Raw genomic sequence first — 15,389 nt, forward strand, 5'->3', positions numbered from 1 at the left:
GATCGAAATATAATTGCTAGGTGCTCCGGGAAATGTTAGCCGGTATGGCCTAGAAATATTTCGAAGGAACGGAAGGCAGAGGAGAGTATATATTAGAATGATTGTTGGAAAAATAGTCGGAATGAGATGAACGATAATGGAGACTCCGAAAATAGCAGATTATTTTTCCATTCTTTTCTCCGTGCTTTTCGTAATTCTCAAACTTCAATACAATCGACCGAATATACAGCGCACCTTTTATCGCCAGTTGTAACATTTTTACTATGTAATGATATAATTACTTTTACATAAAGCACTTTTTTGTGTATAGAACAAATTGCGTTGGACGATAACGATTTATATTTCCTTATTCGATCATTTATTAATCGGAGGCCTTTGAGAGCGTGCACCAGATACAAACAATACAAGTTCAATGTACAGGATAGAGTTAAAGAAAAGAAATATTATCAGCTTCTTTGATCACTAGATCGAGATTTTATTTACAACTAGAAGACAAACAATGCATGTATGGTAATAATGCCTCTGCATCGTAAGCCTTATTATTCATTTTTCTTTTGTGATTTCTGAACATTAGGATACTTGAACGATCATTTCGTTAGTTTTATTTTTTCCAGTCAGAGCTCGCGGATATGCTTCTTCCTTTGCTGCAAAATATTCTTGATACGTACAGATTTGAAAAGACCGCATACTTGACAATGATAAGTTTGATAACCCATAAGGTAATATCTATTCTGAAAATGGAGATTTCTGTTTTCACGTTAACTCGCGTGACATACTTTATAATTTATATTATGCTACCATTAAAAATCTCTATCTAGTTTTCCCTAATGTACACATATAGTCTCTTAAGAATCCTTCAATTTAACGTAAAAAGAATATCAATCGGGAATGATTAGAAAAAGGCATCGTATCTTCAAAATAATAAAATTCATATTGAACAATAGCCAGAGTTTTTTGCCTTCTCATGAGAACTGGAAGTGCAATGATGGTGGCTACGACTTTTGTAGGGAAGGCATAAGTGATAGCCACTCCATCCAGCACGCTCCGGCTAGGGCCTTGCTTGGCAAACGAGTAGTGTTCATTAACGTGATGGCGATTCTCGCGTAGAACGACTCGGATCCCGATAAGGGTGGCATTCTACTGGGTTTTATGTTGGTCGGTGGTCAGTGATCGGTAGCCAGCTTCTTCGGTTGGCGTTCCTGAGCACGCTTAAGCCGCTGCATTAGAAGGCTGTGCAATTGGTCCACTTCCTTCGGTGCTGCTTGCACGATGAAGATGCGAATATCTCCATGAACATCCATAGCGGTTAATCGTAATGATTTTGGGCCCGCCCTCTCTGCTGTCATACCCGGCCATACTTTAGTATTTAGAACCAATCTTTGAGTTCCAGCTGTTCTTCCCACCAATCGCGATTCCTCGTCACGATCGTTTAAACGCAGCGTCCCTCTTCCTCTTTCTTGCCAACCACTAGTCGCCTATTACAATAATAACTTATAAAGCACTATCGAAATAATAATTGTCAGCAAAAGTGGGATATTGATGGTACCTTGTCAAATGCAAAGAGTTTACAATTGATTTGAAGAACATTGGTTTCTCCTTCTTCACCAGTAAGTAACGTAACTTGACTGTATTTGCGTTTGTTTGCCCTGTTAGCTTCCTCCAGCTCCTGTGCCGCCTGAGATAACGTCAGTCCTGGTCGACTTGTACTGCGACATACGGCTGCAGCATTTGAAAATAGGAGTTCTGAGGAACCATTTTCATTTGATTCTTCGTCCTTGTTTTCTTCCTTTTCAGAACTATCCGAACTCTCCGTGTCGTTTGCAACGGCCACCCTTTCTTTCAGATTTTGCCCGAAAACAAAGCTGGGCGTGGAAACGCTCGGTGCCACCGTGTTATTTACATTATTTTCAGAATCTTTCGTACTTCCGCCCAGGGGTAAAAATTTGGGCTTGGTTTCCTCAGCTGATTTCTCCTCGCTGTCTGTCTCTTTAGAGACGTCATTTTTATCATTAGGTGCTGTAATTCCATTATCCTCTGCTATGGCGCTATCATTAACCTTTGTGAAGGGATTGTGAAACTTAGCTGGTTGTAAAACATTTTTTGTAGATGGTCCTGGATTACATGTTACTGCACATAGTTGTGATGGCCTTAATAAGGTAGATTTTGGTTTTGGAGAATTTGAAAATTCACAAACTCCAAACGAGTTTCCAAATTTTGCAGCTGTTAATACAGGACCTATGGAGATATTAAAATGTAAAAGTTGATGCCTTAGACAAATATGCAATCATCAATATTATTGTTACTATTTGACCTATTAAGGTATAGAAATATCACTGTAGGGATAAAATACATATTTTATGTATTTATATTCATACACATAGTATTACTTACAACGTATTTTACTGCCCGATTTAGCAAAGGGAGATGTAGGTGTCTCAGGATCATTTTCCACAGATTCATCTTCCTTTTCCTCTGAAAATATATATTTTATATATAGAAGTATTTGACAAAATAATTGGAATTATAGTAAAAATAGTTTGTGCATACTGGCAGAATAAGTACAATGGATTAGATTAGATAATTCACAATGGATAAACTTAAAAGTTTTAAAAGAAACGAATATGTAAGTTTTTAGTGTTATATTCAATTCTATGATGATATTAAAATAAAATTTTAATAAATTCAATAGAATCAATAAGAACTGAATAGAAGCATTAATGTAAACATACATACTTATCATAAGTAGGGTTATAGTGAGTTCTAATGATACAAGCTGTCATGAATTTGTAAGTTTTACCAAAGCAAAAGCTCCTACCACTACTACTATTCAATAATTAGAAAAAAAAACACTTTATCAGACATTTGATTGTCTATTATAATTAATACTTGGGACTGTACAAGCTGTAACTGATTAGTTGTATTCCAACATTTTTTAGTGACATAGTAGCAGTGTTCTAACCGTTTATGGAGTTTTCACTGGATTCTTCAGGAGAGTCAAACTGCATGATAATCTGCGGCCGTGGACCATTTGTTTCTTCTGCACTCTCTAAATACAGTAGAAGCATAATTAAAATTATTACCAATCAGAAATCACTGTACGTTGTATGAGTATAAATCTAAACAAAAAGCTATCGACAAAATTTACACCACGGTACATGTTCTTATATTGAAAATTTACATCGATACTATTGTAACTCTATTAAATGTTCCTTATCTACTAGGCAGTGTAGTGAATATGATATAAACACGTTTTCCAATGAACAAAACCACAAAACGCACCCTTGCAATCCGCCATTTTTTACGTGCAAATGGATGCGAACCGGTGCTGCCACCTTCTAGAATAAACGATGAATAACAATTTGTATAATAACATTTTCTGGAAATTAAAAAAATATATGAACAAAATTTTCCAAAAATAATTTTTGTATTCTGTCCAACTTATTGTTATATTTAGTCCCTTGGAATCTGTACCCCTTCAATACTTTTAGCATAAAACATGGACAAAATCAAGAAATGGTACAAAGGAAGTGTTAAACTAAGACAAATATTAATTAAAGTCTTTGTTTCATTTTTAAAAACTCCTTTCTATCACAGAAACTTAAATATTTTTGAAAAGCGGAAATTTTATAACTCCATTACGTAATCTATAACTCTACTTGTATCACATTATTATTTGGAAAACATAGTGAGATCAAGTCGACAAGAACTATTTTTTTAAATATATATGACTTGGAAAAATAAAAATAAAATTCATAAATAAATGGCATTGAAATATTTTCAAGTAAGTGAAGTAAATGATGTTACTTTTCAATAATAAATATAATTAAGAATTTTAAAACAAATATGTATATTAAAAACAATCGATTATTTATTTAAATGTGTTTTCCATCATCATATCCGAATTAATCCATATACATATAAAGATTCCGTCACTCATTTTATAATACGGTATTCCAAAAATGTAGCAAACCCCTTGAACCATTTCCTCTTCCATAAACTATATCTGTCTCTTGAGCGTAGTATGTTTGAGCGTTTCTCACTTTTTCAGGAAGGTACTTCTCGGACGATATTTCATTCCCCAATGAATGTATAAAAGATTCATAATGTCCAGCTTAATGACGATAGATGGAAACCTCGGTGAAGGTGTAAGTCAATTTTTATTAATTTTTTTCTAATATTTTCTTGTTATGAAATCATGCACTTTGTAAGGTTACAATAATTATGCGATATTACTCTTTTATGCATATTTAAATAAATTGTGTACTACTTTATGAGATACGTCATCGTATTACAAAGCCATGTTGAATATAATATCTAATTTGTGTTATTAATAATACTTTTTTGGAGCATAGTATTGCTTTATTATAAGTGTCTCACATAAGTTATAAGTAATTGATTGATAGATAGGGTGGACAAGTATTGAGAATCGCATTGAGCTTGAGTACGTTATATGGCATTCCCGTGGAGATTACCAATATTCGAGCAGGCCGTCCTAAGCCTGGTCTTGCTGCACAGCATCTCAAAGGTTATCACATTAATTTCATCGACACAATGTCAATGGAAGAATTAATCATACTTCAACCCCGTATAAATTTTAGGTGTGGAATTAGTTAAAGACATGTGCGATGCTCATGTGACAGGAGCATATGTGGGTTCAACACGACTTGAGTTTTGGCCAGGAGCTTTGAGACATTATAAACCAGATTTCAAAGCTGATGTACAAACAGCTGGCTGTATTTGCTTGTTAGCTCAAGTAGCATTACCATGTGCATTATTTATGCCAAATACAAGCCCTGTGAATTTTATTTTAAAGGGTGGTACAAATGTTCCTATGGGACCTCATGTAGAATACTTCACTGAGGTTTTTAAACAATTGCTTAACAAATTTAGAGCTGATTTCAATTTTACAGTTGTAAGACGGTAATTAAATACATGTTCATTTGCTAAAATATCTGACTACATGTCAATCGAATTTATTATTATGTTTATTTATAATTTACAGAGGATACTATCCAAAAGGCGGTGGTGAAGTACGGCTTCAGATACAACCAGTAAAACATTTGAATGCTGTTACTTTGATGGAACCTGGACATCCTGTCAGTATATCTGGATGGTCTTATGTCGCCGGCTCTGTGAATATTAATGTACATATAATATTAATTTATCATTAAACATATTACAATGTATATTCCTATGAAGTCTTTAATGTTATAGGAAGCCAATAAGATGGCATCAGATGCAAAACGTGTTATAGTCGAAGGTTTACAGAAACACAATATAACTGTTCCAGCAATTAATATAGAATCATACAGAGAAGATAGAGGAATGGCAGTGGGAAATGGATCCGGCATAAAGTAAGTTCTTACGTAGATAATTTTTTATTTGCTTACTAAATTGTTGTTAGGACTTACGCGTGTGCTTAGCATCAAATTGTTATGGGTAATGTAACAAATTTCAGTCTCGTGTGTCAAACCAGTGAGGGATGTACGTTTGGGGGTTCTGGATTGGGATCCAACCGACGAGAAGATGATCCACCAGGAGTTGTAGCAGGCAAACAAATTCTTGAGCCTATCTTGAAAGGAGCATGTGTTGATGAGCACTCACAAGATCAGGTGAATTATAAAAAAAAATATTAATAAAGAGAACTATCTTTATTGCATAAATTAAAATTTATTACAGATAATAATTCTTATGGCAATTGCCAAAGGACGTTCGAGGATACGTGTGGGAGAAAATAAACTCACGCGTCACGCAGAAACGGCGATTCAGATTGCTGAACTCATGTTAGGTAATCGAGGCCTTCGATTTTCTTTATCTGCAAGTGGAAGTGATGGGGATTCCGCTCCTTATGTCTTAGAATGTGAAGGTTGTGGTCTGGTTAACAGTAGTTTTCACTAATGACAGTAATTTAACGTTTTTTGCAACTTGCATTTTGTTACCAAATATATGCGTATAAGAAATGTAGTTTTATACATTTATTGTAGAAGGAATTGACACGTTAAAGTCATTTCAAATGCGAACAGTTTTGTAACATTTTTTATTGGCTATCACATATTATACATTCAACTATTCAGAATTGCAGTTGTCTTTGTAGGCTGTTGCACTGCACATACATTGTCATATCAACGTGAGATGCTTTTTTGTATTAGCTCAAACTTACAGTTAGAGACAATAGTTTCTATGGTACAGTTCTATAATCACACGTTAAAAATTGATCTAGTCTAAATCGTATTACTTCACAACGTGTCTCGAAAATGATCAATAATAAAATTAACACATTTTTTCATATTCGCACATACCTACACGCTTCACACTTCAAAAGAAAATACAAGTGATCATGAATCACTCTTGTTTTTGCCTGAAGAATGGCTCAATAGCTCGCAGAAACTCCTTTTCGAACTGTGCTCCAGAAAACCGATTCACAGACGCTCTAAAAAAATAAACCATTAAGAAATAAAGAATAATGACAATTACGTTATTTAATACATTAAAGTATATGTAACGTTTATTAATTACCTAGCAGCATTCCTGATTGTATTTTTATCCTGAGGATTCATATTTATTATGTGCTTGATCACCTCGGCGTACTCCTCAGCTTCATCTGCTAAAAATCCAGTTTGACTACTCGTTTGAGTTTCTATAATATCAGCTCTGAAAATGAGAAACCAAAATGCTCAATTAGTACTAAACACAATGAGATATGTACATTTGTGTTCTTAAAGATGTAACAAAACCTTGGTCCACCAGATGCGTGCGCGATCATAAGAAGTCCAGCAGCCATACATTCTACTACACCAATACCAAAATGTTCATTCCACATTGCGTGTAGACCTATAGTTCCTTGTTGTAATTCAGACACGAGTTCGGGGTAAGGAATGTTAAGTTTAAATTCGACATTTTCATCGAGTGCCAAATGCTTAGCCAAATCTTGCATGTCCTTTACACGCCCTTCATCCTCAGCATTACGACAAGAACCGATCAAAACCAGGCGTATCTTAAGGAACATAACAATATGATTGTTTCATGTAATGAATGTATATTTGGAGTGAATTGTGTAATAATGAATAATTCTCAAAACAGTATTTATAAAATATTTCTGGACCACTCACTTTTTCCCAGACTTCCTCTTTGACTATAGATCGAAGATTGTACATTGCTCTCAACATTAGGGGATGTCCTTTTTCGGGTCTAAACTGTCCTACCGAAACTATCCGTATAGAGTCCCTTTTGTCTTCATCCTTAAGCAATGGTAACTTTGTCAGATGCTCCACGTCGCATGGTGGATAAATTCTATGAGTACGTAATGGACATTTCCATATTGAATTTATATGGTCTTCTGTCCATGAAGAATTAACCATTACTGTGTCAGCACATCTACCAGTCCATCCATATAACTGAACATATTGAAAAACACTTCCGGTTATTTTGTGCTGTTTTCACGTTTTCATGATAAACGTAAGATATGCAGGCATGTAAGGGACTCACAAGTGCAAACAATTTATAGTAAAAAATCTTTCCTGCAGATAAGAAAGGATTTCTTGCAATAATACGGCGATTATTATGTGAAACGACTCGACGGTATACATGTTTCAACATATCAGTTGAAATCGTTGGATAATGTGTGTAAGATCCAACTTTGCACCCACCAATATACTTGAACAATGGATACGTGAACGCATATCCCATTGTATCAATATAAATATCTAGAAAACAAAAAGTATGTGCTAGAAACAGCTAAAAGCAAGTTTTGAGCTGGTAATAAGAAGCATGTATTACCTGGCTGTAAACTATCCAATGCTTCAAAACCTAGCCATACAGAGCCCAAACTCTGACCCAAAAGTGTGAAATAAGGATACATATCAGCTTCTACCCATTTACGCCGATGTAAGTATACAAATTGTATATTTGGTTTTAATTTGATATTAAATGCTTTTTCTGCTCTTTTGAGTATCTGTTCAGGATCAGCCTCAAGATCTCCAGTATATACTGCTATATGTACATTGGCATATCTATCAATATATAAGTATGTATATATTACATTAATCACAAGAGATCTTTAAATATTGTTATGGACTTTATAATTTATACAGTGTAGATTATCTTACTTTGTTTGTATGGCATTAATAGCAGCCCAAAGTACTCGTTCTCCACCACCCCCAGCATTGCAATAAGGATGGAAAAAGGCAACTACTGTTCCATTCTGAGTTCGCTCGGCTCGTTTCTTTGCATATAGTTTCCTCCAATATATTATTGCAAAAGGTAAAGCAAAAATAAGAAATAAAGCTTCTATAAGAGTGACAAAAAATATTGTATTTATAGTGGCCATGAGTGTTGCGCTGGAAAGAAAAAAAAAATGTATGATTTCTCAAAGCTATCTTCTCTATAATTGTATTTATTAATTAAGCGTTACATTTTTCTCAACAAATTACAACAGTGTTGCATATTATTAACAATGGAACATAAACTTATAATTTACTAAGGGACAAAGTACTGTGGAGTATTTTATTCACAAGTCCCATATTCTACTGTAATCTACTGGCAACTTATCTACTGACAGTTATATATTTATATCTTAATATTCTATATAATATAAAATTATATTTTTCGTACATAGTGCAGGCGTGTTTCATCTACAAATGTGCACAACACGAGATGAAATGATCCTTACGTTAAACAGCAAAAGACCATCTTTAACAGCTTCTTGTAACTTCACATTTGAAGACGTAGGCACTTGACGACGTGCACGCGATTCGTGGATACTTGTGCATACAATCTTTAACTAACCTTTAAAAATTTGAGAAATAGGATAAACTCAAAATAGAAATTTTAGATTGAAGTAGAAAATATACATTGACAATGTAGTATTAAATTAATAATAACACATCACAAGCCATTCAAAACATTTCCAAAAATCTATCCTTTGACTATGTGACTGATAACTGCTACACAATAAGTGTCTCATTGCGCATGCGTAACACCTCGATATCTCGAAACTCGTATCGATGCATCAAGTTGTCACGTCCATCTTTGTAAATCAATTGTACGATTAAAAATTGTGACATGATAATTTTTGAATATTGCAGGTACCAGTCTGTTGGTATGTTATCATAAGTATCATGCCAAACTAAGATTCAAAGCAAAAGTAAGTTTACAATTTAGCCTATTCTTAACCTATTTTCTTTCCATTACTTAGTATTTTGGGTATATATTGAGTTCTAATCAGAAAGTAATTTATTGTTTGATATTTAAAGATATCATTTAATTCGCTGATCTTTTATGTTTGATGTCTTGAATTATCGTTTAACATTAAATTATGTGCACTTTGCTTAAGGGATTGTTATTCTGTGTGATCTGAGAGTTATACTGTGTTGAATAATAAATGTTGAGGTTATAAAATGATATATATATATATATATATGTATAAATGAAAGAATACTGTATAAGACACAAAGAAACTGTAGTGATTAAGTGTGATAATATAATCTGAATATGATAAAATTTGTTATATTGCGATATTACTGTGTCATGTTTTCTATAATATCTTATAACATTAAATTAAATATTTTTGGTTAATATACTTTTTATTTATATATTATTTCCTCTGAATGGCAACTATACCTTATATTAATGCTTTGCTTAATACATGTTATAGAAAAGAATGGAGCCACTAAACAAAGAACATTATAAAGAAGACACAATACAGTCACGAAATGATGAACCGTTTTCCAAAGAAGGTTTGCATCATCCAGCATTAATATAATATGATTTTATTAACCCTAAAACATATATTTTTAACATCAGCACACATATTCTGTCAGACTCGGGCATATAAATTGCAATATAACTTTGTAATGGACAGAGATTTTTCAATATAATTATATTGAAATCAAAATTTCGGAGTATAAATAATATGTTAATATAAAATGAAGTAAAAGAAATAATTTGTTTGTGAGTTACATACTTTAGAAAAAAGGCGTCACTGAGAAAAACCAAAAAATCAATAAATCATTTGTAGCTGTCAAACACATGTACAATGGTCTAGAATCAAAAGCAATAATATTACCATGATACAATAAAGTATTTAAAGCTATTCAAGTAAGTAATGATATATATCCTTAATGATCTCATTACTAAATTTGTATTTGTTAAATAAATTAATAGACTGTCACAGAAATGCGTCATAAAATCTTTAGTAATAGGTTATGAGTATTTGTGTACTATACATATATATATAATCAGTTTATCACTAGTATAAATACAAGCAGTCCCAAATAGTCAATAGTTTGAAATGTCTGTTTTAGAAGAGGGCACTGGTCCACGGGTTCCCCTAATGGAAAAACAATCAACAGAGCACTTGCAGAAGAGGTGAGTATAATAATACATATTTCAGTTCTAACATAAATAAAGGGCTCGTACCTTTTTGTGTAAACACCTGCTATACATTAGAACCTGAACATTAAAGATTGTTCCATGACCATGGACGACTATCCCTTTCTCTTTCTTCCACGCAAATAATCTGTATTATATAGACTAGCCACTTGAAAATGAGATCAGTAATGCTGTTAGAACTATTATAAGTGATGTGGGAAACACAAACTTTACAAAAAGCAAGCAAATTGTCGTAAAGGCCGTAATATCGTTATCTCAGCACATTCTTTATTTTGTATATCGCTACAGATAAATCATTTGACTAAGCGCTATATAAATATAACTAACAATGGCATTCTAATAATCTCCAGCTAAAGCTGTCGTCGCTCCATCCTACTTCTCTTGCAAATAGCTAACCAAAGTCTCCATACTTTATCTTCATGTAAGTTAATTTCGTAACCGCTCGACCGTCCGTTACTTGATCAATGTAAGGCTTCGAAATGAAAAAAACAATAAAATTTAATCTAGCAAGTGGTTTGAATATTCAAAGTATTACAGCACTTCTGTATAATATGACTAACGATACTTACATATATTGTACGCACATTTCGAAAGAAAATATACTACTGGACAGTTATACAGTTGAAAAATAATCCTTTACACTTCTGAGGAATGTGCAATTTTAACAAGTTTGTATTCACAGACATTTCAATCATTCTTTAGCGTTGGGCTGCAATCGAATTTTCCCGCTAGAAGCTTAGCGATCAAATTGCTTACCTTATCAATCGATACGTGAACACTCGTTAAACAGCTTACATTACATTAAACAGGTGTGAAATGAATATTCTTTTCTTTCAGTACAGTTTTAATAACGCTCCGGAGCTAATCGCAAGCACGGGAATATATAAATTAATATAATCGAAGCAATGCCATTCATTTTTGTAATTTCTCACATCATTACAGTGAAGCGAATGATACAGTGACAGTGAGCTTGCATATTTCAAACCTTTTTTTGTCATTAGATAGTCATACATACAGCTCTATCGACATCAGTATTCCATTATTGACAGTGCACACGATTTCATTGCCCGGCCGAGAATCGATGCACCCGGCCCCATCGGTTTTATCAACAATTTATCAACCGCCCATGATCCCATGTTTTTTCTTTCTATAAGACTCTTCGTGCCTCCTCGTCTCTATGAATCTTATTATTTCGTATTTCGTGGCACGTTAAACTTTTTGAGCATTTGACCGTGACTGCGACGAGAACTTGCCCCACTTTGTTATAATCCATATTGCGTAGCTGGTTATACTTTTGTATTAGCATGGCCTAACAGTGTTTTTTCTCTATGTCAATAGTTCCGTATGGCAACCAGTTAATCGTAACTTAAAGACGTAAAAGAGATACCGGTAAGCGGTCTTTACGGTAATCCGTGTTCGTGATTCAATAAGAACTAGATTTAAAATCAAAACTGTGTGATTCGAGCATAGAAAATCGGTATTTTTTCGTCAATAATCAAATACTAATCCCTTATTTTTATTATCATACGAATACGACGTTTGCAGTAGCAGATTTTATGTTCATATAGTGTCTCAAGGAGTATGCTTTGTAGTATGTACTTCAATTTTTTCGATAAGAATACATTCGAGTTAATACTAAATTCTAAGCTGTTCTATTTTACATGGATGTTTTTCACGAGTACTTTACGAGCTTAGATAGTCGGTCTGTTGTATTAATATCGCACGTACCGAATTATTGAAGAGTTTATAAGTATATTAAAAATCGTGAACATTGACCAGCAGTCTACTTACTTACATTATTTGTATCAACTAGTATATCCGGTCGTGCAGCGTCAAATGTTTCATTGATTTTTCTTAAAAATATCCGCGTACTTGGAGCGTTTGATCTATCCACGTGGAATCTTACGTCTGAGATTAGCCATTAGTATCGTGTATCGCTTGTTATGCATTAATCGTCTTACGCACTATTAGATTAATGCCTGTACATGAGTAGTGTCATCATACGATTTTCCGTCAGTAGACGCAAAAGCTCTTCCAGTTTGAAGCTTGGTCTCTCGGTGTAAGCAGAGGAAAAAAATTTAAATTAATTTTCAATCAGTGGTCTTGCCGTTAATATCGAGTCACGTGTCAATTGCGAATGCAAAATTGTGAATCGCCGTTAACGTATTTCCTAAGAAGGTATAACGATTGACGATAAAAAGAAATAATTGAAAGACACATAATGAGGAAGAGCGCGAACGCCTGGGGTTATCAGCAGCTGACTAACGAGACCGTTGGGTAAGTCGGAAATTGTACTGTTTGCGAATGTCTTTAAAATACTCAGGATGTATACTCAGTACGCGTTTACTATCTGTTCGATTTAGTTGTGGACAAAAAAGAATACGATTTCATAACTTTTCAAATAAACTTCCGCTTGCGATTAATTGCCTCAAATATAACTACTTATCGGCACGTAACACGTACGCATACCTAAGTTTGTTCAATATGATGACTTTGATCTCGTCTGAGGAGACAAAGTTTAAATACACAAGAAGATAGTCGTACTTGATTACGTTCGTCTGTGTAGGATCTTTTATCGTCTTGTTTTTTTTTTACTTCTTTTTATGAATTATCCGACAGGAACTTTATACGTTGGATGTTATTATTCACAATGTGACAATGTGAATGATACACGAACTAGTTGCTCCCTGTACTTCCTTCATCGAACAATGGAGTTTACGTTTATCGGACTTCTTGGACTTCCTGATTGAGCTGGATATCGTTGAACCATTGATCAATTGCGTATCGATTTTTAGATACTTTCGGTTACCGTGTATCGGATGAAAAGTATATTACATGAGGATTCATTATAGTATGTTACATTATATTTGTAATGTATATAGTAATAGAGATTGTGATAATTTACGAGGTATAGATACGAATGACAGTAACGTATTGTTATGCCGTGGTGAACTATATCGTCATAGATTCAATACGACATACAAGATTCCGCCGCTATGACTTCACGAACGGATTTTGTTAATTAAAGAATCAGTGAAGAGCAGACAATCTTTTGCTTTATTTCTCTAGAGGACCTTCTCTTACAAACTCACGACTAAAACTAAACTTAGACGTTATGTTTTCTAATAAGGTAAACTTAGTCTAACGGGAAAGAGGAATAGGAAGGGAGGTTTTTTTGTGTAATTGGGAAATTCCTATTTTAAAAATGCAGGGAACAAGGGTTTGTATATTTTTGGGATTAAGGATAGTTTTATGATAGGAAAGGTAGGGAATTTTCAGGGCAACGGGTCCTTAATAGTTATTTTATGATAGAGGGGCATAACAGTATGATACTTTTTGAAAGAAAGGAAGAATAATTCGATAATTCGTATTATTCGTATATATTGTATTATTTTACGATATTATATTGTTCGTTGGGATACGGTTCGTTTCGTTGAATAAATGACACTTAAGATTTATGTCTTATATTAAAATTTCTGTCTTCCGACCTAGCTCACACGTGGATTTAATACTGAAATCTTTTATGAGATATGCATTGTAGCTTGCGCTTAATTCAGTACCGGTTTAGCAACTGCAGCTCTCACGAGTTCAGATGCAGCAGCGGCATTCCGGGAAACATGATTTCCTAACGCGCAATATCCTGCCTTTTAATTATCCCAGACTTGTGCGGCGTGTCAAACGTCAAATAGCTTGGACGTATGTACACACTGTAGCGTTATTTTTGCGTATAGTCCAGTCACCTGCCTCTCACTTCTGAACTATCGTGATTAACTCGCACTGCCGTAACTTCAAACGAGCGCGGTACTCGTTCGCAACTGGAGCACGCGCTCCTTTCTCTCAATTAATGTCCATAGTGCGAGATCATGGTATCGCCCTATGAGATCGAGTTGTTGAAAAAACTCAAGAATTTCATAGTCCCATACGGCCGCGCCAAGAATGAAATTTACGTTGTGCCAGTTTTACGCGACGGGAAGTCCGGAGAATTAAAGTGTCGGACAGTCGTGAAAAGATGAATGTAAATTTGTGAAATTTGTTTTTCTTCTGTGAAGTAACCAATTGTGTTTTCGATTATCGTGCCTTAGCGTTTAACGCGATAGAACGCGAAAGCAAGGTATCTTTTCGTTAGTCGATAGTGACTTGGTGATGTTGGAATTTATAAAATAATTGTATATCCGTATAAGCTCGCCGTGTCATTCTTATATGTTCGTTGGACCAACGTTAAGGATCAGTGCTGGTTTTAGCTATGGTGATTTATCTGCTGTATTCGTTAGTGATCTACGAGTGAGTGCGATCGATGTTAAAAGGTACTCGTCACGGATCTTGCGAATAAATTTGATAACACTGTTTCACGTGGATATGACGAAATTTCGAGGTCCTCTGGTTCACCACGTTAAACTGGCCTATAACAACTTATCCAGTTTTGCTCTTACGGGAATGACGCACACGGCGGGTCCGGCGCAACTTCCCAAATGTCCGGCGATCGTCGAAGAAACGAGGTTATTGGGGTCAGTACTTTATCACGTGAAGTTCTCACGTTTTTTTGGACGTGACGATGCATTGAAATGAAAAAAAAAATACGTATGCCGAGTTTTTGAAATAAAAATTCAAACGGACTCGTTTTCTTTTTTTGCACGTGCCTGAGAAATTGTCGTTACGAAAATGTCCTGTTAAGAAAGTGTAACGACAGCTTCTTTTCCTTTTCTTTCTTTCCTTTCACTCTAGCGCAACGCTTGAAATTACTACGGGATCGCAAGACTGTCAGAGTTCAGCCTGGTCGATAAGCCCTGGTTAGAATTATCTTATCTGAATTGTCGTAAGAGAACGATCGGTGAATAAATAAAAGCCAAAGCCTATTTCATTTTTTTGGGTGATAAAGGTCCTCGATGCCTATTGGCTTATTTTATTAGATATTTTTTTTTAATTCATTATTTTTCGGTACTCGGATCGCTATTTCATTGTGTACAAATGTTTAATAAAATCAATTTATCATATCGTACGTG

General features: G+C 34.5%; 4 protein-coding genes and 2 long non-coding RNA genes across 15 annotated transcripts in view; 3 read left to right on the forward strand and 3 right to left on the reverse strand.

Annotated features, from left to right (window-relative positions):
* Nucleotides 1-443: 443 nt before the first annotated feature.
* LOC107270591 (ran-binding protein 3) lies at nt 444-3,335 on the reverse strand. Of its 2 annotated transcripts, none has more exons than XM_015745748.2 (5): nt 3,280-3,335; nt 2,960-3,046; nt 2,392-2,472; nt 1,547-2,235; nt 444-1,475 (listed from the first exon to the last, which is right to left on the reverse strand). In XM_015745748.2, exons 1-5 carry the CDS (start codon nt 3,293-3,295, stop codon nt 1,164-1,166), a joined length of 1,185 nt encoding a protein of 394 aa, XP_015601234.1. In that variant the 5' UTR covers nt 3,296-3,335; the 3' UTR covers nt 444-1,163. The 2 variants fall into 2 exon arrangements, with proteins under 2 accessions (XP_015601234.1, XP_015601223.2); XM_015745737.2 differs by lacking the exon at nt 3,280-3,335 and adding an exon at nt 3,179-3,197.
* On the forward strand, nt 2,481-3,346 carry LOC112494826. Its single transcript, XR_003060687.1, has 3 exons — nt 2,481-2,623; nt 2,937-3,151; nt 3,222-3,346. It is a non-coding gene; the product is annotated as an uncharacterized LOC112494826 (long non-coding RNA).
* A 645-nt stretch (nt 3,347-3,991) lies between these two features.
* On the forward strand, nt 3,992-5,960 carry LOC107270598 (RNA 3'-terminal phosphate cyclase). 2 transcript variants are annotated; one of them, XM_025088129.1, is made up of 7 exons: nt 3,992-4,145; nt 4,408-4,525; nt 4,599-4,920; nt 5,003-5,144; nt 5,215-5,354; nt 5,459-5,612; nt 5,680-5,960. In XM_025088129.1, the coding sequence occupies exons 1-7, from the start codon at nt 4,086-4,088 to the stop codon at nt 5,896-5,898; spliced, it is 1,155 nt and encodes a 384-aa protein (XP_024943897.1). In that variant the 5' UTR covers nt 3,992-4,085; the 3' UTR covers nt 5,899-5,960. The 2 variants fall into 2 exon arrangements, with proteins under 2 accessions (XP_024943897.1, XP_015601252.1); XM_015745766.2 differs by having other exon boundaries at nt 4,007-4,145; nt 4,404-4,525.
* Nucleotides 5,961-6,021: 61 nt separating this feature from the next.
* LOC107270579 (GDP-Man:Man(3)GlcNAc(2)-PP-Dol alpha-1,2-mannosyltransferase) lies at nt 6,022-8,949 on the reverse strand. 3 transcript variants are annotated; one of them, XM_015745714.2, is made up of 8 exons: nt 8,669-8,949; nt 8,106-8,336; nt 7,777-8,009; nt 7,486-7,703; nt 7,110-7,394; nt 6,735-6,994; nt 6,517-6,651; nt 6,022-6,430 (listed from the first exon to the last, which is right to left on the reverse strand). In XM_015745714.2, exons 1-8 carry the CDS (start codon nt 8,686-8,688, stop codon nt 6,343-6,345), a joined length of 1,470 nt encoding a protein of 489 aa, XP_015601200.1. In that variant the 5' UTR covers nt 8,689-8,949; the 3' UTR covers nt 6,022-6,342. The 3 variants fall into 3 exon arrangements, with proteins under 3 accessions (XP_015601200.1, XP_015601209.1, XP_015601190.1); XM_015745723.2 differs by having other exon boundaries at nt 8,785-8,933; XM_015745704.2 differs by having other exon boundaries at nt 8,611-8,932.
* Nucleotides 8,950-9,001: 52 nt separating this feature from the next.
* Nucleotides 9,002-15,389, forward strand: part of LOC107270530 (copper-transporting ATPase 1) — a 28,546-nt gene continuing 22,158 nt past the window's right edge. For 2 of the 6 annotated variants that reach the window (XM_025088066.1, XM_015745619.2), the window contains exon 1: nt 13,287-14,894. In XM_025088066.1, coding sequence (XP_024943834.1) covers nt 14,590-14,894 — 305 coding nt within the window. In that variant the 5' untranslated portion in view covers nt 13,287-14,589. Of the gene's footprint in view, nt 9,147-9,652; nt 9,735-10,301; nt 10,366-12,418; nt 12,667-13,286; nt 14,895-15,389 lie in introns of those variants that run through there. The other 4 variants (XM_025088076.1, XM_025088078.1, XM_025088090.1 and 1 more) reach the window with 4 other exon arrangements.
* Nucleotides 9,746-11,096, reverse strand: LOC112494825. Its single transcript, XR_003060685.1, has 3 exons — nt 10,959-11,096; nt 10,417-10,861; nt 9,746-10,327 (listed from the first exon to the last, which is right to left on the reverse strand). It is a non-coding gene; the product is annotated as an uncharacterized LOC112494825 (long non-coding RNA).

Source organism: Cephus cinctus, unplaced genomic scaffold (assembly GCF_000341935.2).
Source record: "Cephus cinctus unplaced genomic scaffold, Ccin1 Ccin1_scaffold0080, whole genome shotgun sequence".
In the NCBI taxonomy this organism is placed as follows: Eukaryota; Metazoa; Arthropoda; class Insecta; order Hymenoptera; family Cephidae; genus Cephus; species Cephus cinctus.

Bases quoted from the DNA above. Each gene is read 5' to 3' on its own strand.
- LOC107270591 (XM_015745748.2), bottom strand. The intron at 2,473-2,959 runs GTTAGAACACTG...ATATATTTTCAG, and splicing joins CAGTGAAAACTCCATAAACG to AGGAAAAGGAAGATGAATCT. The intron at 1,476-1,546 runs GTACCATCAATA...TTATTGTAATAG, and splicing joins AACTCTTTGCATTTGACAAG to GCGACTAGTGGTTGGCAAGA.
- LOC107270598 (XM_025088129.1), top strand. From the start codon at position 4,086: ATGTATAAAAGATTCATAATGTCCAGCTTAATGACGATAGATGGAAAC. The intron at 4,146-4,407 runs GTAAGTCAATTT...ATTGATAGATAG, and splicing joins ATGGAAACCTCGGTGAAGGT to GGTGGACAAGTATTGAGAAT. The intron at 4,526-4,598 runs GTTATCACATTA...TATAAATTTTAG, and splicing joins TGCTGCACAGCATCTCAAAG to GTGTGGAATTAGTTAAAGAC.
- LOC107270579 (XM_015745714.2), bottom strand. From the start codon at position 8,688: ATGGTCTTTTGCTGTTTAAC. The intron at 7,395-7,485 runs GTGAGTCCCTTA...CAATATGTTCAG, and splicing joins ACTATAAATTGTTTGCACTT to TTATATGGATGGACTGGTAG. The intron at 6,995-7,109 runs GTGAGTGGTCCA...ATGTTCCTTAAG, and splicing joins AAGAGGAAGTCTGGGAAAAA to ATACGCCTGGTTTTGATCGG.